Source organism: Leptopilina heterotoma, unplaced genomic scaffold (assembly GCF_015476425.1).
Source record: "Leptopilina heterotoma isolate Lh14 unplaced genomic scaffold, ASM1547642v1 Lhet_121, whole genome shotgun sequence".
NCBI classification, from domain to species: domain Eukaryota; kingdom Metazoa; phylum Arthropoda; class Insecta; order Hymenoptera; family Figitidae; genus Leptopilina; species Leptopilina heterotoma.
In genome coordinates this window covers 1,413,703-1,436,723 of record NW_025110839.1, presented here as the reverse complement: position 1 = coordinate 1,436,723, position 23,021 = coordinate 1,413,703, and the positions used below count along the sequence as shown (strand labels likewise).

Here is a 23,021-nt window from a genome sequence, read left to right as displayed (position 1 = left end):
ATGTTTTTATTGTTTATTTTACTTTTTTTTAGTTCTTTTTAACTGTTTTTCCTTATTAAACGGTAAAATTCTCTTTAGAGGGTTATCGCAGGTCAGGGAAAAGGAGAATTTTTATTTTATCTCTTTCATTTATTTATTCGAATCAAACTAATTTTTTGTTATTGTTGCCTATTTATTTTTCATTATTATTTTTTATTCTCTTAAATCTAATTTTACTCGTCTTGAAATTTATTTTTATTTATTATTTGTTTAAAACTAATTTTATTCGTCTTAAAATTTATTTTTATTTATTATTTATTATTCGCTTAAAACTTATTTTTTTATTTGTCTTCATAAATTTATTATTTTCTTTATTTATAAAATAAGAAGTTTATGAAATTTAAATTGAAAATCATGAAAATAATTGAATTTTGCAAAGTAAGATAAATTTTGTACAATAATTCTTATTTTTGCTTTATTTTTATTTTGAAAATAGGTGAGATTGGTTCAGAAAAAGGACACTGGACATGTATATGCAATGAAAATCTTGAGGAAAGCGGACATGCTCGAAAAGGAGCAAGTCGCCCATGTCAGAGCTGAAAGAGACGTCCTTGTCGAAGCGGATCATCAATGGGTTGTTAAAATGTACTATAGTTTCCAAGATCCAATTAATCTCTATCTTATTATGGAGTTTTTACCCGGAGGTGAGAAAATCAAAATTTCTTTCTATCAGCAATTCATTCGAGCATTGAAACTCATTAAATTTTAGAAAGTTATTTTCATCCCAGTCTATTTTGCTCCTCGAACCGTTTTCATTGAATTTTCATTAAATAAAAGAAAAATAATTAGAAAATACTTTTAAAAAATTCATTAAATAAAAAAATATTCAGAAGATAACTAAAACTTTGTCAAATAAAAAAATTAGCATTAAAGAAAGAAAATAATAAATGAAAATTCGTCAAATAATAAAAACAGAAAATAATTAAAATTTGTTAATTAAAAAAACATAAAATAATTAAATTTCATTAAATAAAAAATAAGCAGATAATAATAAAAATTCACGAAATTAAAAAATAAGCATTAAAAAAAGAAATAAATAGAAAATAATAAAAATCCGTTAGATAAAAAAAACAGAAAATAATTAAAATTCGTTAATTAAAAAACTGAAAATAACTAAAATTCGTTAAATAAAAAATAGGCTGAAAATAATTAAAATTCGTTAAATAAAAAAATACGCAGAAAGTAATTAAAATTCATTATATAAAAAAAGGAAATTAAATTTGAATTAGAAAAAAAAACTTTTCTTTTTTCAAATATTAATAAATTGAAAATAGCGAAAATTCCATAATGGTGAAACAAAAGAAATATTTTAAAAAAAGAAATGAATCTAGATAATGATCTTACGGATTTCGAAAAATTTGTAACTATTTTTAATACGCATGTAAAAATGTGCGTCACGTTTCAGAAAGTCGACCTCACTGCTCTTTCTTCCTGAAAGAAAAAAAAGCCGTGAACACCTTTTAGAAGCAGAAAAAGAAAATATTACGCAAAATACTCAAACAATTTGATGTGTATTTTTTTTATTTTATTTTACAGGTGATATGATGACGCTTCTCATGAAAAAAGACACGCTTTCTGAGGAATGCACACAATTTTATATAGCAGAAACGGCACTAGCAATCGACTCCATTCACAAATTAGGTTTTATTCATAGGTAATTATATATGTTCGTCAATATTGGTAATTATTTTTTCATCAATATAAATTAATATCGAGAAAGAAATATTTTTTATATATAAAAAAGAAATTTTGTCTTTTTGAAATTAATTTGAATTTTGAAATTGACTCGCAAAAAGTTTAATAAAAATAATTCGAGGGATTAAAAGAAATTGCAATATTTCAGGGATATCAAGCCAGATAATCTTCTGTTGGATGCACGAGGTCATATAAAATTGTCCGACTTTGGGCTCTGCACGGGTTTAAAAAAATCTCACAGAACTGATTTCTATCGGGATCTAAGTCAGGCAAAACCGTCCGATTTCAGTAAGTTTCTCTTATAGAGCATTATAATTATGATCCACAAGTTTTTAACGTTCAAATGAAGAAATTGATTTGCCACTGGAAATATTTATAGAAATTATTAAATTGTAAAAAGCAAAAACAAAATTAAATATTTAGAATATTTATAATTTTTTTCTTTTCAAATTTTTATTATTATACTTTTTATTTTGTTTTGTTACTTATTTATGGTCCTTCTTGCACTGCGGGAATGCATCTCAATAAATAAATAAGAAACGCAATATTGCTTTTACAATTTTAATTTGAAGCAGAAATAAATATATTTCCTTCAATTGAACTTTCAGAACTTTAGTTATATTTAGATATATTGATTTTAATTCCCAAGGATTGTTTTCGAAGAATTTTCAAATACATTACGTTACAATTAAATTAATTACATTAATAATTAATTATTATTAAATTATTATTATTATTAAAAATATAATAATCAGATAATTTTGTCTTTCTGCCATTCATTCTGTCCGCAGTTTAATAGTCTTTGAGTATGCTCTTGTTTTTTTTTCTAAAACACTTTGCTTGAAAGATCGAAATTTTCAGACCGAAACAGTTTTCCGATTTGTCAATCACAATTTTTAATTGAAAATAAAATTGAAAATAAAATTGAGAATTTGAAAAGATTTTTATGAAATAAAGGTAATAAACTTCCATAATATTATTTATAACTCATATTTTGTTTACAAAATTTTTAGTTCCTTTTGGAAAAAAAGATTTGTGTAATTTTTGTTTTTCAATCACAATTTTTAACGAAATTATAAGTTTTTTTTAGAAATTAGTTGAAAAATAAATTTGCAGAATTTTTCTTTCAGAAATACAAATTTTTATACAAAATTCTGTTTTTCTTTTTTCTTTTTGGAAGAGAAGAAAAAAGAAATAAATTTGGACCATTTATATTTCTCAATCACAATGTTTTAACAAATTTTCCTGTTATTTTTAATAATAAATATAAAAAAAATTCGATTACAATTTTTAATTAAAAATAAAACTAAGAAATTTAAAAGATTTTTATAAAATGAAGGAAAAATATTTTCATAATTTTGATTTGTCAATCATATTGACAACCAAATTTTTAATTATATAGAAAAATTTGTGCATTTTTTAACAAAATTTTATTAAAATTGAATTAAAAATAATTGAATTCCTCTGAAAAATTGTATTATTTATGAAAATAATTGAATTTAATTTTAATTATTAAAGTTTAAAATCTTAATTTAATTTTTTTGAGAAGTTTTATTGAATTTGTTTTTTGAAAATAATTGAATTTTTGCTAAGGATTTTATTATTTATGATAAAATAGTTGATTTTCTGCGGTGAATTTTATTAAAACTTCTAAAAATAATTGAATTCTTTCGAAAAATCGTATATTAAAAATAATTCAATTCCTGCGAAGAATTTTATTATTTATAAAAATAATTTTATTTCAGTGAAGAATTTCTTTTATTAAGAAAATAATTGAATTTTTGTAAATTTTGTAGCCAATTTTAATTAATATCTATTGTATTGAAAATAATTAATTTTTATATATAGAATTCCATTAAAGTTCTTTTTTGAATCACAATTTTTAACGAAATTATAATTTTTGTTTTTTTTTATAAATTAATGAAAAAATTTGCATAATTTTTCTTTTATATTTTATTTATATCTTTTTTTGAAAAAGAAGGAAAAGTACATAAATTTGGACCATTTCTATTTTTCTATCGCAATTTTTTAACAAAATTTCCATTTTTTTAAGTAAATTTCTATTTTTTTATCACATTTTTGATTTAAATTATTTAAAACTTGAAGAATTTTGAAAGAAATATAATGAAATTAATAATTTTTTAAAATAAAAACTTAAGTATTTTTATACTTTTGCTTCTCTTAAATTTTCATGGAATTTAATTTAAAAACCTTTTAAAATTTAACTAATTTCTAAAATTCCTGTTATAACGCTTTAAATATTCAATTATTTTCTAAAATTTTAACTGAAATTTTTTTTAAATCAATTCCTATCAGAATTAAAGAGAAGTAATGTTTTTTCAAAAATACAATTATATTTTTAGATAATTTTTAAAGACGAAAAAATAAAATTCTTCGAAATATAAAATTTTACAAAATTTACAATTGTTTCAATTTTTTAAAATTATTTTCGGAAATTCAAGTAAATCTTCAAAAAAATTTAATTTCTATTTTTCAAAAATCAAATTTTTTCAGAATTTCCAAATTAAATCTTTCAAATTTCAATCATTTTTGGAAAATAAATATTTAAATACTTATTGTTGTTTATTTTTATTAAAATTTCGAAATACTTTGAATATAAAACCATTGGAGAAATTTTATTTATGAAAATTTGATCTGCAAGTCTTCCAAAACTCAATTATGTTTTTAGAATTTTGGAATAATATTATTCAATAACTTTTATTTTTTAAGGATGCAAACAAATTAATAATTTTTATTTAAATATTATTATTTGACTTTTACAACAATTAGAATTTCAAAAATTGAAATTTAAAAACTTTTTGGAATTTAATTATTTCTTCTTTAACGCTTGTAATTATTTTCTAAAGTTTTAACTAAAATTGTTTTTTAAATCAATTCTTATTAGAATTCAATTATTAAAATAGAAGAATAAATAATTCATAGAATAATTAATTATTTTAAAAAATTGCAGCTGTACCTTTTTATTGAGTTTTTGAAATTGGCGTTAAATTTTCTTACTCCACTTATTTTATTATTTACAAATTAACTGTCAATCTTTTGATATAACAATTCGAACTGTAAAACAAAAAATTGCGATAAAACAACACTAACTTCACGTGATGAGAGATTATGTTGATTATTATAATTAATTAATAATTAATAATAAATAAATAAATAAATAAATAAATAAATAACTAAATATAAAACTAAATGAATAAAAAATTTAACTTTAAATGTTAGTAATAAAGCTTTACCATATTATTAAGAAGTCGGATGTAAAATTTTCCAAATGTAAATAATTCTCCGTTAAAAAAATGTTTGGCGGGAAAATTTTGTTTGGGATAAAAAATGTTATTGTATGAAAATTTTTGTTGAATTTGAAATAGTGACTTCATGCGGAAGTGGCAGCGGTGGAGCTATGGATAGTAAAAGAAGAGCAGAAAGTTGGAAACGAAATAGAAGAGCATTAGCATACAGTACAGTAGGAACGCCCGATTATATAGCACCAGAAGTCTTCATGCAAACCGGATATGGAACAGCGTGTGATTGCTGGTCTTTAGGAGTAATAATGTATGAAATGCTTATAGGTGAGTGCTTTGTAATTTTGAATAATTAATTTTGTTTTCCTCTTTTTTTTTAATCACTGCTCTTCTTTTGAAAGGCACTGTGGAAAAGTACCAAGAGTTTTTCAAAACTTTTTGTCAATTTCTATTTTAGTTTATCGAAATATCAAGTTTTTCTATGTGTGAAAAAAGAAAATTATTTCACTTTCAGGTTACCCTCCATTTTGCACTGAGAATCCTCAAGAAACGTATAGAAAAGTTATGAATTGGAGAGAAACATTAGTGTTTCCTCCGGAAGTACCAATTAGCGAAGAAGCTAAAGATACTATCACGAGATTTTGCTGTGAGGCTGACAGGAGGTTAGGTAAGTAGATTGTCAATTAATAAACTTTCACTTCTTTCTCAGGTCGTGGATAGTGTGAATTTTTCGACTTTTTCTCCGACTATTTTTAAAAAATGGCGAAAATTTTTACTTATTTTGGGAAAAATCGACTTCTTCGACTTATTATAAAAGAATGGGATTGTCTTCCACTTATTTTCCATTCTATTCCACTTATTTTATAAAATATTGAAAATAGGTCAAAAAAATTTCAAATTTTTTCGCCTTGTTTTCAAAAAAAAGCGACTTTTTCGAAAGTAAAATAGGAAAAATAAATAAGTATTTAATTGCTCATTTAACGCAATTTTTCCAGTTTTGTATAATTGAATTTAGAAATCACAGGCCTCGGATCGACTTTAAAGCGCAAAAAAGTCGCTTCGGTAGATTAAAAACACAGAAAAATCGTTTATTTAATTCAGCGTTGTCACAAACATCTCATTTTGTATTTCCCTGATTTTCCCCTTTCACTGATTTCTGAATTTAATTATTCAAAACTTGAATAATTTTCTTAAATATTGAAATACCTACTTCTATTTATTTTTCCACGGGAAATAAAATTTTTAAAAAATTTGAATTTAAAACCTTCTGTTTAATAATTTCTAAAAATTACAAATATAACCCGTTCAAAATTCAATATTATTTTCTACAATTTGCAACTAAACTTCATCTCTAAATTAATTATTTTTAATAACTTTCAGAAAGTTCTTCGAGAATTCAATTATTTAAAAACAAAAATTCAATTTTTGATAATAATAATTGTGATTGGAACTGTAAAAGTTAGTAGGGTATAATATTTTCAAAAACTTATAATAGAGAAATTCTTAAAATTTAGTTTCTTTAAATGTTTTTACATAATTTTTGAAAAATATAAAAAAAAATAATTAAATTTTTAAAGAATTTTAAATATAAATATGAACATAATTTCCTCAAAATTTTAAAAAGCCTAAAAAGTAAATTTTAAAAAATTTTAATTTACTTTGTTCGAAGATAATTGAATCGTATAAAACTTTAATTTGCAATTAAAATTCTACAAAAGTTGATTTTCAAAAAATTGTAATAAAATATACATGAAAAAAGTTCATTATTTTTAATGAAATTTTACAAAATTTCAATTATTCAAAGTGTTTTTAATTGTATATTTCAAAAATTTAATTAGAAAAGTTATTAAAAAGTAATTTTTGAAAGATTTGTCTATACTGACCTAAAACGTACTATTTTCTACTTTTTTATGATTTGCTATTATTTGGATACCTACATTTTTTTAGATTTGTGACACAAAAACCTACTTTTTTCTTTTCTTTTTTTTTAAATTTTCACTACTTTAAATTCACTAATAGTTGGAATAAAAAAAATATTCTAAACATTTTTAATAAAATTCTTAGAAACAATTCAACAAATTTTAATAAAATTCTTTAAAACGATTCAATTATTTTCAAAAATTTTTCGAAATTCAATTATTTTCAATATCTACTTCTATAGAAGTAGATCCTTTAGATCCTTTAGAAAAAAAGACATGAGTGAGAAATCTCGAATTTAAATCGAAAATAATCGAATGTACTCTCGCAGTTATAGCAATGAAAATGAAACATAGAAGGGCACACTCACATTTCCAAATCTAAAGAAATATAGTACCTTAAAAACTCATACATAGTTAGAAGATGGAGCTAGAGTCGCTCTTTTCAATATCATTATGAAGTGGCAATTTTTATTTTATTAACTTAACTTTAGAGAAACTAAATAAAAATCTAGGTAATTTTAAATAAGTCACAATAAACAATTTAATATTAAATAAAAGGAACAATTTAAATAGAAAAAGAGAAGAAAGTAAAAAAGTCGACCGCGAAGCGGTCGACGAAGCGCTAGTATTTATTATAAAAAAGTTAATATAAAGATTTTTATAAAATTCTTCACAAGAATTCAATTATTTAAAAAAAAAATTTGATAAAGTTCTTCTCAAGAATTCAATTATTTTTATAAATGATAAAATTCTTTTCAACAATTCAATTATTTAAAAAAATTTTAATAAAATTCGTTGCAAGAATTCAATTATTTTGACTAATAATAAAATATTTACAGGAATTCATTTACTTAAAACATAATTAACATAAAATTTTTCGAAAATATCAATTATTTAAAAAGATTTTTGGAAAATTCTTCACAAGAATTAAAATATTTTTATAAATAATAAAATTTATCTCAGGCATTCAATTATTTTTAAAAATTTTAGTAAATCTCGATGCAAAAATTCAATTATTTTGATTGATAAGAAAATTTTCATAGAAATTCAATTATTTAAAATATAATTTACATAAAATTTTGCAAAAAAATCAATTGAATTATAATATTCTTCACAAGAATTCAATTATTTAGAAAAAAATTTAATAAAGTTCTTCTTAAGAATTCAATTATTTTTATAAATAATAAAATTCTTCTCAGCAAGTCAATTATTTAAAAAAATTTTAATAAAATTCATTGCAAGAATTAAATTATTTTGATTCGTAATAAAACTCGTCGCAGGATTTCAATTAATTTTAATACAATTTTCAATTAATTCCTCGAAAAATGCAAATATTCTTAAAAATGTTATTAAATACTTTTCGAAAGAAATCACTTATTTTAAAAAATTTTGACTAGTTTATTAGAATTTGAGAATTATTTTTAATACATTTTTAATTAAACTCCTTGAAAGAATTTGTTTCTAAAAGTTTTAATGAAATTCTTCATAACAATTCAATTGTTTTAAAAAATTTTGATAATGTTCTTTATAAGAATTCAATATTAAGAAATATTCAATTATTCAATAAATTATTTATTTTTATATTTAAATAATTGAATTCTCGTACAATTTTCTAATATAAATTGATTTAAAATTGAATTTCAGTTGAAATTTAAGATAATAATTGAATTTTAGAAGGTTTATAGCGTAATATTTTTTTAGAAATAATTGAATTTCAAAAGATTTTTTAATTGAAATGTTTGTAAATTCTAATTATTGTATAAATATTGCAAAATAAACTATAGGTTATTTTTGGATTATAGTCAATTTACCTAATAATAACAAAATTTTTATTTTGAAATAAAATTATTAAAGTTTTGGATAATTTTATTTAAAAATTTCAACAAAAAAAATTGAATATTGAAAGAATCACAGTTGTAATTTTTAAGAATAGTTAAATTTCAAAAAGGCTTTACGCTGAAATCACTTAAAACATTTGAATTCCTCTGGAAAAATAAATAGGTATTTGAATATTTATTTAAAAAAAATTATTCTACATTATTAAATGTAATTTTTATTTAGAAATTATGAAAAAATTGAATCGTCAAATTTAATTTTTCGATAGCTACTTTTTTTAATCTTAAAGCTACTTTTTTAAATTTTAAAATGGAGTACGAAATCTGGAAAAGTCGAAAAAGTTATAATATCCGAGGCTTGTGTTCATTTAGGGAAATTATTGAAGTTTTGTATAATTAAAATTAGAAATCAGTGAGAGGTCAGGGAAATAAAAAATAATAAATTCCTTCTTTCTTTTTTAAATACAAAAGAAAAATAATGAAGTTCTAATCTATATTTATTTTTAAAGGGGCCCAAAGAGGTGTTGAAGAATTAAAATTAGCGCCCTTTTTTCGTGGTGTTGATTGGGAACATATCCGAGAGAGACCAGCGGCTATTCCAGTGGAAGTACGTTCTATAGATGACACATCAAACTTTGACGACTTCCCCGATGTTAAATTAGAAATACGTGAGTGTAAATATTATTTTCTTCTTTTAATTTTCCCAATTATTATTATTATCATCTTTCCTCTAATTTTATCCTATTTTTATTGCAGCATCAGCGCCAATGCCACAGGATGGTGAAACGATCTACAAGGACTGGGTATTTATTAACTACACATTCAAACGTTTTGAAGGCTTAACACAACGAGGAACACCAACCAAAAAATAGCAACCTTTAATAAAGCAATACAATTGCAATCAATTGAATTATCGAAAGAATGACTTAGGTGCACAATTCATATTGTCCATTTCATAAGCTCTACTATTATTAACTATTAAGCAGAGTCGATTTAGTTTGTGTACTCCGAAAGTAATTCACTCGTTCCTCTATCATGAAAAACAAAAGTGATAGACACCATTAAATAAGTATTATGTTTGAGATGACAAAAAAAAACTATATATGTATAGTATAAAAAGACTTGGATGAAAAAAACAGATGGTCTAACTCCAAGTGACCAGATTGTGTATGCGATTAAAAAAAGCAGTGATAAAAGAAAAGGGAAATTAAATGTAAAATGCATTGACATAATTGGAAAAGTGCATTAAAAAAGAAAGAAAGAAAGAAAAAAAAATTGCGTGCCGAATTTTTTCGTAAGTGCTGAACGCATCCAGACAAGAAACAGAATAAAAAAAATATATATATATTTGGATATGTTTCAGTGGGACTGTAGTAGTGTATATGTTGGTTTATGATTCTTGCAGTTTCAGTTCCGAGTATATTATTTTTAATCCGCGGCAAAGAGATTTATTGTTCAATTCGACATATTTAGCATAATAAGCTCTCTGTGGTAAGGTGTTTTAAATGACGAGCGCCATGAATTATTGGAGCTTTGTCCACGAGCACTGAATCGTTCTGAATTAACATTGTCGTGCGAAAAACTGAATAAAGAAAAAAAACAATGAATACTTTATTGAGCAATTTTTTTTCCTACCCATTAGAATTTTATTTTTTATTTAAAAATGTGCTTTTAAATTAAATTTTTTATGAAAGTTTAAAAATTTTTAAACTTTACTCTTAATTTAAAGAATCAATTTAAATTAAATTTTTTATAATTAAGTTAATATATTATTTACTTTTATATTTAATTTAATATTTACTTGTTCGAATTTTTATATTTAATTTATGTACTTTTACTTTTTTACTTATTGAATTTCTTTATTTTCTTCCTTTTCCACCTTAAAAACTTAAAAAAAAGAAACATGAAGAGAATTAGAGTCTGCAATTTTTATTTTTTAAAAATTCAATTTCTGTATTTAAAATAATTGAATTTTCGAAAATATTTCTAAAAATTATTCAAAAATAATTGACTTAGAGAAAACTTTTAATGAAAAATTGTAGAAAATATTTGAATTCTGAGAGAGTTATAACTGAAACTTTTAGAATTATATTATAAAGGTTTCAAACTACTTATAATTTATGAAACTTTAAATTTTGATTAATTTTTTTTTTGAAATTAATTATTTTAGGTAATGTTTTGGAATTTTTGAATATTTATTTAACTAGCAAAATATATTATCCACAAAACACAGTAGTGAATTTTTGTTATTATTATTCAAATTACAAAATTTTTTATTTTAAAATAACGACTTCAATATTTTAATAATTTCAGAATCAAAATTCAAAAAATTCACTTATTTAAATTCTAATTTACTATTTTTAAAAAATTTAATGAAATTTAAATAATCTGAAAAATTGTAATAAAATTTATAGTAAAAGAATTCAATTATTTTCATGAATAAGAAAATTTTCTTCATAAAAAAGAAATTCTGTTCGTTTTAAGACTTAACAAAATTTCTCAAAAGAATTGAAATGATTTATTAACTATTTTCAATTAAATTCAATTTTTATAAAAGTTCCCGAAAGAATTCAATTAATTTCCTAAATAAAATTCTTCACATATTCAATTCATTTGAATACAATTTTAATGAAATTTCTTTTAAAAAATGTAATTATTTAAAAAAAATTTAATAAAATTCTTCCAAAAAATTCAATTTTAATAAACTTTCTTGACGAATTCAATTATTTTCAAAAAGTCAATTATTTTTATTAATGATAACGTTCTGCTGAATTCAATTATTTTCAATTTAACTTTAACATTGTTAGAAAGAATTCAATTATTTTTTTATACATTTTAAGAAAATTCTTTCCTAGAATTCAATTATTTTCAAAAATAGTAATAAAATTTCTTGCAAAAGTAATAATTAATAATAATTTATTAATTGTATTCAAATCAATTCAATTTTTATAAAAGTTCCCCAAAGAATTCAATTAATTTGCTAAATAAGATTCTTCTCAGAAATTAAACTATTATCAAAAATTTTAGTTAAAATCTTCGAAGCAATACAATTATTATCATAATAATAATAAAATTTTGACTATAGGAATACCTACAATTATTTTTTTTTAAATTTCAATAAAATCTTTTCGAAAGAATTCAATTTTTAAAAGTTTTTATAATATTCCTTATTAAGAATTTAATTACATATCTTCAATGCAATAATTTTAATTAAATTCCTCGAATTAACAATTGAATTATTTTTTGAAAAATATTAATAAAACTCTTCCGAATAATTCAATTTAATTTCAAAAATTTTAATAAAATTATTTTAGATTTAAAAATTATAAAAGTGAAACAAAAATTGTAACATTTTTTTCAACAAGAATTTAATTTCTTTAAATTAAAAAAAAATTCCTTTTTTAATAAATAGAAAATGCAAATTTTAAGAAATTGTAGAGAATTTTATTTTTAAAAATTTTTCAACATTAATTATTAATAATAGGTAATTATTAAACATTAATTATTAATCATTTTAGTGGTATTTTAAATTAAATTTACATTCTTTAAATTCTGAAAAAAAAATTTTCAAACTGACAAAATATAATTGATTTATTTAAAAATTCTAGAAAATAATTGAATTTTGTAAGAATTACAGATGTAATTTTTAGAAACAATTAAATTTCAAAAGATTTGAAATTGTAATTTTCGAAAATTTTAATTATTGTTGAAAAATTAATTTTTAATTAAATTTTTATTACTTTTATTATTATTATTCATTAATAATTATTTTACTAATTAATTTCATTCAATAAGAATTTTAAAAAAAGCCTAAAACTGATTTTCGGCGCATGCGCGCTGGAGCATTGAGAGTGGGGGGAACTTTGTAATTTGGAGTTGTCGTTGATTTTGAGTAAACAACGATACAGACAAAATCGTGTTTATCTGTTCATTAGTCAGTCACGAACTGAAAAGTGGTACGTGTCTCACGCGTTTACTCCAAATCAGATTGCAACAAAAAAAAAAATTGTGTATTGTGTTTTTGTTACAAAAAACGAAATGTCATTTTTGTTAATATTATTTTAAAATTTTTATTTATTAAAACATTTTTTTGTTTTTCATGCTTTTTTTTGCTTTAATGAAAACTTTGCGTGTGGTTAGAAAAAGAAAAACTCTAAAAGTGAATTTAAAAATTTCCCTTCTATTTACGGAGCATAGGAATTTTCGATAAATTTGGAAATTATTTCGAATACATTCAGAGTGAGTTTTTATTTAATTCTTTGCTTTCTGTCTTTTTAAAATTATTAATTAAATATATTTTTTAAATTATTTATTAATATTTGCAATTTAATTAATTTAATATATTATTTTATTCAGTATTTAAATAGTTAAATGTATTATTTATTAAAATTCAGAATTTAATTAATTAAGTATATTATTTATTAACATTTAGAATTTAAATAGTTAAATTTTATATTATTTACTAGTAAATGTGAAACGGATCGTGATATTTAATTTATTATTATTATGAAATTTAAAAAACTTTTTATTTTCAAATATGAATATTTGAATAATTTCAGGTTCACTTTAAAAAAATTCAATTATTAACTAATTTACTAATTAATTATTCTTGTTTATTAATTTCAAATTTTTTTTAAAAATTATTTGCAAGAATTCAATTATTTTCAGAAATAAATAATAATAATAAAATTTCACGAACGAATACAATTATTTTTTCTAAAATTTTAATAAATTTTTCGAAACAATTCAATTATTTTTTTTATTTATTAATAGTGAAATTCTTTGCAAAAATTCAATAATATTCAAAGCAATTTCACGAAAGTATTCAATTTTTTTCTTAATTCGTTATAAAAAACTACAATAGAATTCAATTATTTGCTAAAATTTTAATAAATTCTTCAAAAAAATTCAATTATATTTATAAATAGGTAGTAAAATTCTTTCCAAAAATTCAATTATTTTTAATACAATTTTAATAAAATTTCGTGAAAGAATTCAATTTCTTTATAAAAATATTTAATAATATTTTTCGAAAAAACTCAATTATTTTCTAAAATTTTAGTAAATCCTTCGAAAAAATTCAATTATATTTATAAATAGTGAAATTCATTTCAAAAATTCAATTATTTTCATAAATAATAAAATGTTTCGGAGGAATTCAATTATTTTCAATACAATTTTAATAAAATTTCTACAATTATTTTTAAAAATATTATTTAAATTCAATTACTTTCAAGAGTTTTAATAAAAAAAATTCAAAGAAATCCTTCAAACAGAATTAAATTAGAATTTTTTAAAATTTTAGCAAAATTCTTGGAGCAAATTCAATTATTTGCCTAACAATAAAATTCTTCGTGAGAATTCAATTATTTTCCTAAATAATAAAATAAATTCTTCAAAGAAATTCTATTATTTTCAAATTTTTTCATTAAATTCTTTGCAACTATTCGAAGATTTTCAATACATTAATAAATATTTAAAAAGAAAAATTTAATTAATTAAATTTATATTATTTACTAACGTTTATTTTATTTAATTAACTAAATACATTATTAATTGACATTTGCAATTTAATTAATCAGTAAAAAAAAATTGTCATTTAAATAACTTTTAAATACGCAAATTAATTATTTAGTTAATAAAGAAAAAAAATTTGTTATTTAAATATCGCAGTATTTGTAAATAATAATATATTTTAATTATGAAATGTCACTTTATTGTAATTTTCTGATTAATCAATAAATTCTTAACTTTTTTTCTTTGTTCTCTCTTTTTTTTGAAAAACTTTTTCTAAACTTTTTTTATTTATTTGAAAAATGCATTGGATTTTTTTTTGTAATTTTTAAAATTAAATTAATAATTTCGTATGGCCTATTTTTAATTCGTAAAAAATAAAGTTGACAAATTTGTTTCTAAATGATAGTCATTAGTGTTTAATGTATTTATAATATTTATTCCTTTAAAATTGACATTTTATGTAACTTTTGTTTCATTGTATTTACCAAAAAGGTAAACATGAATTTTTAAATCTATTTTTAAAATATTTTAAAATTTATTTTCATATATTTTCCTTTAATTTCATAATAATAAAAATCGTATTAAAATGTCATTGAAAATTTTTACGAATTGCAAAATCCCAAAGGAAATTAATAAATATTAAGGAGAAAAAAGTTGAGAAATTTGAATTCTTTTGTAATTTTTTTCAATTATTCAGAAAATCTGTAAATATTTACTTTTTTATTATTATTTTTATTTAATTATTTAATAATATTTATAATAATAATATATTTTAATACTTTTTATATTTTTAATAAAATAATAAAAATATTAGATTAACAGAAGAGTTTTCACAATACTTTTTTTGGGTTTTTATTTTATGTTCAACTGTGATTTTCATTTTTATTGAATTCTGATTTTTGTGGTTCTGTCTAGACAATAAACAATGCAATTTGGAAATTTTCGATAGACAAAATGCCGATTGGGATCAGTTAAATTTTTATTGCACCTGTCTTGTTTTTAGACACAAAATAACAATTTTTGACAAGCGCCTTTGTTAGAAAACCTTATGACAGTCATTTCTTTTACTCTTCGCTAATTGCTTTAATTCTGAAACTTGTCAGCTTTTCAACTTATTGAAAGAAAATTTAATTTCTTACCTGAAGATGGGAACATAATTATTCTTCTTTTTATTCCTTTTCTCTTATAGTTGTACAATGTATTCGGAAAAAATAAGAGGTTAGTCTCAATTCATATCATTTTAACTTCTATTTTTATAAAATCTTATTTTCACTAAAATTTCTTTTTCGCAAAAAAAAATATTCTTTACTTTTTGTTTGGTCTTAAATAAAACAAAAACCAAACAAAAATTCGATAATATTTTACAACTGTCAGTCTATAATTTTCAATTCAAAGAAGAAAATTTACTTGATTTCAATATTAAAAGATTAATGAAAACTTTTAGATACATTTATTCCATGTACTTTTCGGTATATTTAACTTTGCCGGCTCTTTAAATGATTCAACACACACTTTTGACAGATTCCGTTAACGACGCCATTTTGAAAAAAAGACACAAGTGCGCATGTGTGTACTCGTGTACTCGTGCCTCTGATGATAGTAGCATATACTTATGTATATTAAATTTCTATTATATTAAAATTACTAGTTGACAAATGAAAATAATTTACTTAATAATTAACAAAAAATATGTATTAAAATGTGCAAACAAGGAAATTGTTATACTGTGAATAAAAAGTGTAGAAAATCGATATTTCCTACAATCAATGAATTGTGTTTATTAGGGTAAATTTCTTACGATTTTAAGGTCATTGGAACCATAACCTTAAAAAGTTAAAATAATTTTTTTTTTGTTTCTTAATTATGTAAAACTAGAAAATTTTAATTTATAACAAAAATTTTTTTTTCATTGGTAGTAAGTGTTTTATTTATCCAATCGTACGATTATCGTTGAAATTGAAAATGTTAATTGTGAATAAGTGACTTATTGAAAAAAGAAAAAAATGTGTCATTTGTTTAAAACGGAATAAAATTAAATAATGAAAATTAGTTCGAGTAGAGTAAGTAATTGCAAAAAAAAATTTCAATATTGAAAATTCGAATTATTTTTAAGATTCTGGTTTCAATGAACGAATTTGAATCCATTTTGGAGCAGAGAAATTGTAAAAATTTATTTATTGCTAATTATTCGCTACTTTTTGTTTAATTTTGGGCTTAAATAATTTTGTTGGTTTCTAATTTTTCATATTTCTAAAGAATTTGTTATTTTTTGATAAAAATATTTGTTTCTGTTTGTGCTAATATAGTCAGTCCTTTTTAGGTATTACGTAAAGATGTTTGTGTATTTCGAGAAAGAGGAACTTGTTAATACGCCGTCATTTAGAGATGGAATTAATGGTGAGACCGAGACGCAATACAGAAAAGAGGGAATCAATTTTATTCGAAATATGGGCGAAAAATTGAGTCTTGGATATAATACAATTGCAACAGCTGTCGTTTATTTTCAACGATTTTACATGGCCCATTCTTTTTCCGAGTTTCCTTTATATGTGAGTATTTTTTTCTTTCTCTTAAAATTCTACTGTCATTGAGAAATTTTAATCACTTATTTATTTTTATTTTTATTCATTTATTTATTTTTACTTTCATTCATTTCTGTATTATTATTTTTGCAAATTTTTCAAGTTTGCCTTTTTTCTTAATTATTTTATTTTATTTTGCTTACTGTAAATCACTATTATTTTAATAAAAATTTTCCCAAAAGAATTCAATTATTTAAAAAAAAATTCTTTTATAATATTCTTTGCAAACATTCAATTATTTACAAAAAATTTAATAAAGTTCTTCGCAAGCATTAAATTATATTTATAAATAATAAAATTCATTGCGAAAATTCAATTATTTTTAAAAATTATACTAAAATTTTGGTCAAAATTCAATTATTTAATTACGATTCAATTATTTCCAAAATTTAATAATAATAATCTTGGGAAGAATTCAATTATTTTTTAAAAATTTTACTAAAATCCTTTGCAAGAATTTAATTATTTGTATAAATAACAAGATTCTTCGCAAAGATTCAATTACTTTCAAAAATTTTAGTAAAATCTTTAACAATTATTCGATTATCTTTATAAATAATAAAATTCTTCGAAATTTACTTATTTTCAGAAATTTTACTAAAATTTTAGTCAGAATTAAATTATTCTGATTATGTTTCAATTATTTTTTAAATCCTTATGAAATTCGCAAGAATTCAATTTATTTCAAAAACTTTTTTTAATAAAATTCTTCACAAAAATGAAAATAATTTTTTAAATAATAAAATTCTTCTCAGGAATTCAATTGTTTTTATAAAGAATAAAATTTTTCTTAGATAATGAAACTGGCAACTAGTTAAAAATTTCAGTAAAATTCGATGCAAAAATTCAATTAGTTTTCTTGATAATAAAATTTTCACAAGAATACAATTATTTAAAACACAATAAAACAAAAAATTTTTCGAAATAAATCAATTGTTTAAAAAGATTTTTAAAAAGTTCTTCACAAGAATTCAATAATTTTAAAAAATATTTATTAAAGTTCTTCGTAAGAATTCATTTATTTTTATAATAAAATTCTTCTGAGGAATTCAATTATTTATAACAAATATTTATAAAATTCTTTATGAACATTAAATGATTTTCATAAATAATAAAATTTTCAAAGGAATTCAATTATTTAAAACACAACATAAAATTTTTGAAAAAATTAATTATTTAAAAAGAATTTTCTTAAATTTTTTAGAAGAATTCTTGTCAGAATTCAATTATTTAATTACGATTCAATTATTTCCAAAATTTTAATAAAATTCGCAAGAATTCAATTTATTATTGAATTCATTTTAAAAATGTTAATAAAATGCATTGCAGAAAATCGATTATTTTTTATTAATGATAAAACTTAACGCCGCAGGATTTGAATTACTTTTAATACAATTGTAAATTTTTAGAAATAATTAAATTTCAAAAATAGAAATTTTAATCTTTGAAATTTTCAATTAGGTATTATAAAGCTGTAGCTAATAATACTAAAAGTTTCAACAACAAAAAATTGAATTTTGTAAGAATTCAAGTTAGTTGTAATTTTTAAAAATAGTTAAATTCCAAAAAAGCTTTACATTGAAATCATTTCAACTATTTTATCTCCTGTGGGAAAATAAATAGGTATTTAAATGTTTATTTTAAAAAAATTATTCTATTATTGAATGTAATTCAATTTAGAAATTATGGAAAAATTGAGTCGTCAAATTTAATTTTTCGGTAGCTACTTTTTCCTATTTTTTAAACTAATTATCGAGTACGAAGCCGGAAAATAATTTTTCAAAGAAAATTGGAAAAGAACACAAAAAAGTTTAGTTTTGAAGACGAACTTTCGAATCGGAAAAAGTGCACTTTTGAGCCTTCTCTAATTAAATCATAACTTTTGTTAAAAAAAAGAAATTTTTTCGATCATGAAATTACTAAAAAAAAAACATAGTGATGATTAATTGTACAAAAGTTTGAAGCAGAATTGAAAATAATTTTTAAAGTCACCACTGAGTGAAGAATCGCCCATTTATATAGGAAAATTGAGAGAAATATTTGTGAATTTACAGATTACCGCATGCAGTTCGTTGTTTCTTGCTGGAAAAGCGGAGGAAACGCCAAAACGAAGTAAAGATCTTTTGAAAGCTGCTTGGGATATATTCGCCAATGATGCGGCTGAAATTATCGAGAAATTCGGCGAAACTCCAAGGGAAAGTGTCATGAAATGCGAGAGTGTTTTACTCCAAACGGTTAATTTTGAATTCGACATTGAACACCCCTACAAATATCTTGTAAAATATGCCAAATATTTGAAAGGAGAGAAAACGAAAATTCAAACTATTGTTCAAATGGCATGGAATTTCGTCAATGACAGGTATTAATTGGAATCAAAAATTAATTCTATTCAAATTATTATTATAATAATTATAACTAAATAATGCTATAGTAACTGGAAAATGAAAAATACTTTTTTTCTTCAGTTTAAGTACAACATTGTGCCTTGAATGGGAGCCGGAGGTGATAGCCATAGGTTTAATTAACGTGTCAGCGAAATTTAATAAATTCAAAATCGACGATTGGAAGGGACGAAAGCCAAGTCACACAAAATGGTGTGATTTATTCATTCTCAATTTAGAAAATTCCGTATTGGAGGATATTGGCAATCAAATTCTGGATTTGTATACACCAAAAAATAAAGAGATGCGTGAATCTGGAAATGCACCCTTGTCGCTTGCATCGTCAGGAACGCCAAGTTCTTCAACCTCATCTCCCAATGAATCTCTCTCCATGTCCATAGAAGGTAATTTCGACTCAAAACAAATAACAGGGTTACCACAGGTCAGGGAATTCAGGGAAAAGTCAGAGATTTTTATTAAAGTACTGGAAAAAATTAAATTTGCACGATTCATAATTGGTTTTATTTAATTTTTTAATATTTATATTCAATTAATTATTGAAAATCATCGAGTTTTAAAAGAATTTTAGTTAAAAACACTTAAAAAGAATTGAATTTTAGAGAAATTACAAATGTTTGCAGAAATTCAATTATCTTCAAAAATTCTTAAAATTTGCGTCAAAATAATAAAAATAATAAAACTTTTCTCCAAAATACAATTATTTTCATAAATAACAAAAATTTCACAGGAATTCAACTATTTACAATTTTTTTTATAAATTTCTTTGCAATAATTCAATTATTTTCATAAACAATAAAATTTTTTGCAGAGACTTAATTATTTTCATGAATAATAAAACTCATAATAGAATTTCAATTATTTTTAATACAATTTTCACCTAATTCCTCGAAAAATGTAATTATTTTTGAAATTTTTATTCAAATTCGTCGAAAAAATTCGATTATTTAAAAAATTTTAGATAACATTCTTTATGAGAATTGAATTTTGAAGAATCAAAATTTCTTAAAATTGAATTGTAAACAAATGGATCTTCAAATGGATTTGAAAATTCTCTAGAAACTTTTGCAAAAATTATTAAAAATAATTGATAATCCTTCATTTATTTATTTCAAAGAATTTTAATAAAATTTGTGAAGTTTTTTCGTACATTTTTCGAAGAATTTATTTAAAATTGTATTAAAGATAACTGAAATTCTGTGAGGAATCTTATTATTTAGGAAAATAATTAAAGTCTTGCAACGAATATTTTTTACATTTTTTTTAAATAATTGAAATCCTGTAAAGAATATTTTTAGTTATGCAAATAATTGAATTCTTGCAATGAATTTTATTAAAGTTTTTTTTAATAATTGAAATCCTGTGAAAAATTTTATTATCAATCAAAATAATTGAATTTTTGCATCAAATTTCACAAAAAATTTTTTCAATAATTCAATTCCTGATAAGAATTTTATTATTTTTAGCAATTAGAAAATATTTAAAAAAGTATTAAAAAATTCTTAAAAGTGCAAAAAGATTTATTGATTCATGTTTAAAATTAGTTGATTAATTATTCTTTAATAAAAAAACTAGTAAAAATATAAAAATAATAGATAAAATATATTTTTAAAGTCGATCCGCCAAATAACCCAATTTTAACGTTTTTATCAATTAATTACGAGAAGGTGGAACTATTGAATTAAATAAAAACTCACCGAATATAGAGTATTTTTGATGAACTTTCAGGATTTCTTATCACTTTTTTAATTTTTCCTTTAAATATACAAGAAATATTGAGTTGAAAGTACGCGATTTCTGAAATGTTGCGTACTTTACAACTTAATAACTCCGTTCAAGAAAAATAAAAAAATTTGTCACTTTCACAACTTCTAAATCACAAAGAAATCTATACACTCAAAAATTTTCTTTTTGGTCCCGGGTATAATTCACAAAATATAAAGGTTTAAAAATTGCACACTTTTTCAGGTTAAAACTATTTATTTTCTTAAAATTGAAGTTGGTTTTTTAATGTTAATCACGTTCCGATCATAGTGTTTAAATTAAAAGCCAACTTCAATTTTAAGAAAATAAATAGTTTTAACCTGAAAAAGTGTGCAATTTTTAAACCTTTATATTTTGTAAATTATACCCTGGACCAAAAAGAAAATTTTTGAGTGTATAGATTTCTTTGTGATTTAGAAGTTGTGAAAGTGACAAATTTTTTTATTTTTCTTGAACGGAGTTATTAAGTTGTAAAGTACGCAACATTTCAGAAATCGCGTACTTTCAACTCAATATTTCTTGTATATTTAAAGGAAAAATTAAAAAAGTGATAATTTAAATCCTAGGAAAAGTTTTATTATTTATGATAATAATAATTGAATTCTTGCAACGAATTTTCTTACATTTTTTTAAATAATTGAATTGATGTGAAAAATTGTATTTCTTATAAGAATAATTGAATTCCTGCGAATTTTCTTAAAAGTTATTGATTTTCGAAAGGTTTAAATTTGAATTTTTTGGAAATCTTAATTCCTATAGAATACTAATGACGATTAAATATTTATTTATGTTTTCGAATAATTTTACAATTAGTCAAGTTCGTAAATAAATGTATTAGAGAACTTTATCTAATATTTTTTAGAGTGAATCAGAATATTTTTGAGGGTCAGGGTTAAAGTTAAAATTTTGTCTGGAAATCAGGGAAAAGTTAGGGAAAAACAAAATTAATTTTTTGTGGCAACCCTGAATAAATAAACAAACAGATACTAAAAGCACAAGAAAGTAAATGATAATTAAAAAAAATAGATACAAATAATAGATATTAATAAAAATAACAAAAAATAGTAATAAAAAATCGATAAAATTAATGATAAAATAGTAATAAAAGTAATAATAAATAAATAACTATATTTACTCTATTGAGAGTAAAAAAATGAAATAAAAAAGTAATAAAAAAAAGAAATTGAAAAAAAAGTTTAGTGTTTTTAGAGTAAAAAAAATAATACTATTTACCTTACTTTACTACTAAAACTAAAATACAATTTTCTTACAGATTCAAATCAAATGGTAATTGGAGCAAATTCAAATAATGTTGTCCACATTCCGGGACTGCCACCAGTGGATTTTTCAGTACCGCCACCAGTAATATTTTCAACGCCACCACCGCAAATTAATGTCTTTGTACCGCCACCAGTCGTACATTTACCACTACCATCGCCAATTAATTCAATGTTACCGCCAGTGCCTGCAAATTTATCTGTACCGCCACCAAATTTTTTCCCCAATCAGTGCAATTTTAATGTTTCATCGTCCCCATCGCCAGTCACGCCCGTTCAAGCGTTTAAGCAAAAAATAAATTATTCCTGTTTTTCAACACCAGACTCACCATTTAATAATCAATTAAATTATTCAACAAAAACGTGATTTCTATCTAAATTAGAATGTATCTTTTTTTACATTTTTTTTTCGTTATTTATTTTTAGTGTAAATAAAATTGTACATAATTTGTTTTACAAATTTTTAAATGTCTTTATTTACTCGATTTCATTTCATTTTTAGTTCCATAAGATTTTTAATATTAATTACATTTTATTATAGGTAATATATCATTATTAAGTCTAATTCATTAATTTTACCAAAAAAGAATTTTTAATTATTTTTCAAATACAAAATAATTATTTACAAATAAATATTATTATTTACAACTTAATTAATAATTTATTATTTATCAATTATTACTTTTTATGGTGAAATTTTCATTTTTTTTATTACTATCATTTTTTAAATAATT

At 21.3% G+C, this 23,021-nt stretch overlaps 2 protein-coding genes across 9 annotated transcripts in view; both read left to right on the top strand.

The window, feature by feature from the left end:
- The window catches only part of LOC122511540 (serine/threonine-protein kinase tricornered), a 48,771-nt gene extending 38,414 nt beyond the window's left edge, over positions 1 to 10,357 (top strand). For 4 of the 5 annotated variants that reach the window (XM_043626876.1, XM_043626856.1, XM_043626885.1 and 1 more), the window contains 7 exons: positions 476 to 683; positions 1,576 to 1,693; positions 1,883 to 2,022; positions 5,121 to 5,321; positions 5,509 to 5,661; positions 9,258 to 9,422; positions 9,505 to 10,357. In XM_043626876.1, coding sequence (XP_043482811.1) covers positions 476 to 683; positions 1,576 to 1,693; positions 1,883 to 2,022; positions 5,121 to 5,321; positions 5,509 to 5,661; positions 9,258 to 9,422; positions 9,505 to 9,620 — 1,101 coding nt within the window. In that variant the 3' untranslated portion in view covers positions 9,621 to 10,357. The remainder of the gene's footprint in view (positions 1 to 475; positions 684 to 1,575; positions 1,694 to 1,882; positions 2,023 to 5,120; positions 5,322 to 5,508; positions 5,662 to 9,257; positions 9,423 to 9,504) is intronic. The other variant, XM_043626866.1, reaches the window with a different exon arrangement.
- A 2,319-nt stretch (positions 10,358 to 12,676) lies between these two features.
- On the top strand, positions 12,677 to 22,747 carry LOC122511561 (cyclin-K-like). 4 transcript variants are annotated; one of them, XM_043626925.1, is made up of 6 exons: positions 12,677 to 12,987; positions 15,455 to 15,483; positions 16,586 to 16,814; positions 18,902 to 19,206; positions 19,313 to 19,632; positions 22,284 to 22,747. In XM_043626925.1, exons 3-6 carry the CDS (start codon positions 16,599 to 16,601, stop codon positions 22,652 to 22,654), a joined length of 1,212 nt encoding a protein of 403 aa, XP_043482860.1. In that variant the 5' UTR covers positions 12,677 to 12,987; positions 15,455 to 15,483; positions 16,586 to 16,598; the 3' UTR covers positions 22,655 to 22,747. The 4 variants fall into 4 exon arrangements, with proteins under 4 accessions (XP_043482860.1, XP_043482851.1, XP_043482842.1 ...); XM_043626916.1 differs by lacking the exon at positions 15,455 to 15,483; XM_043626907.1 differs by lacking the exons at positions 12,677 to 12,987; positions 15,455 to 15,483 and adding an exon at positions 15,824 to 16,050.
- The last annotated feature ends 274 nt before the right edge of the window (positions 22,748 to 23,021 follow it).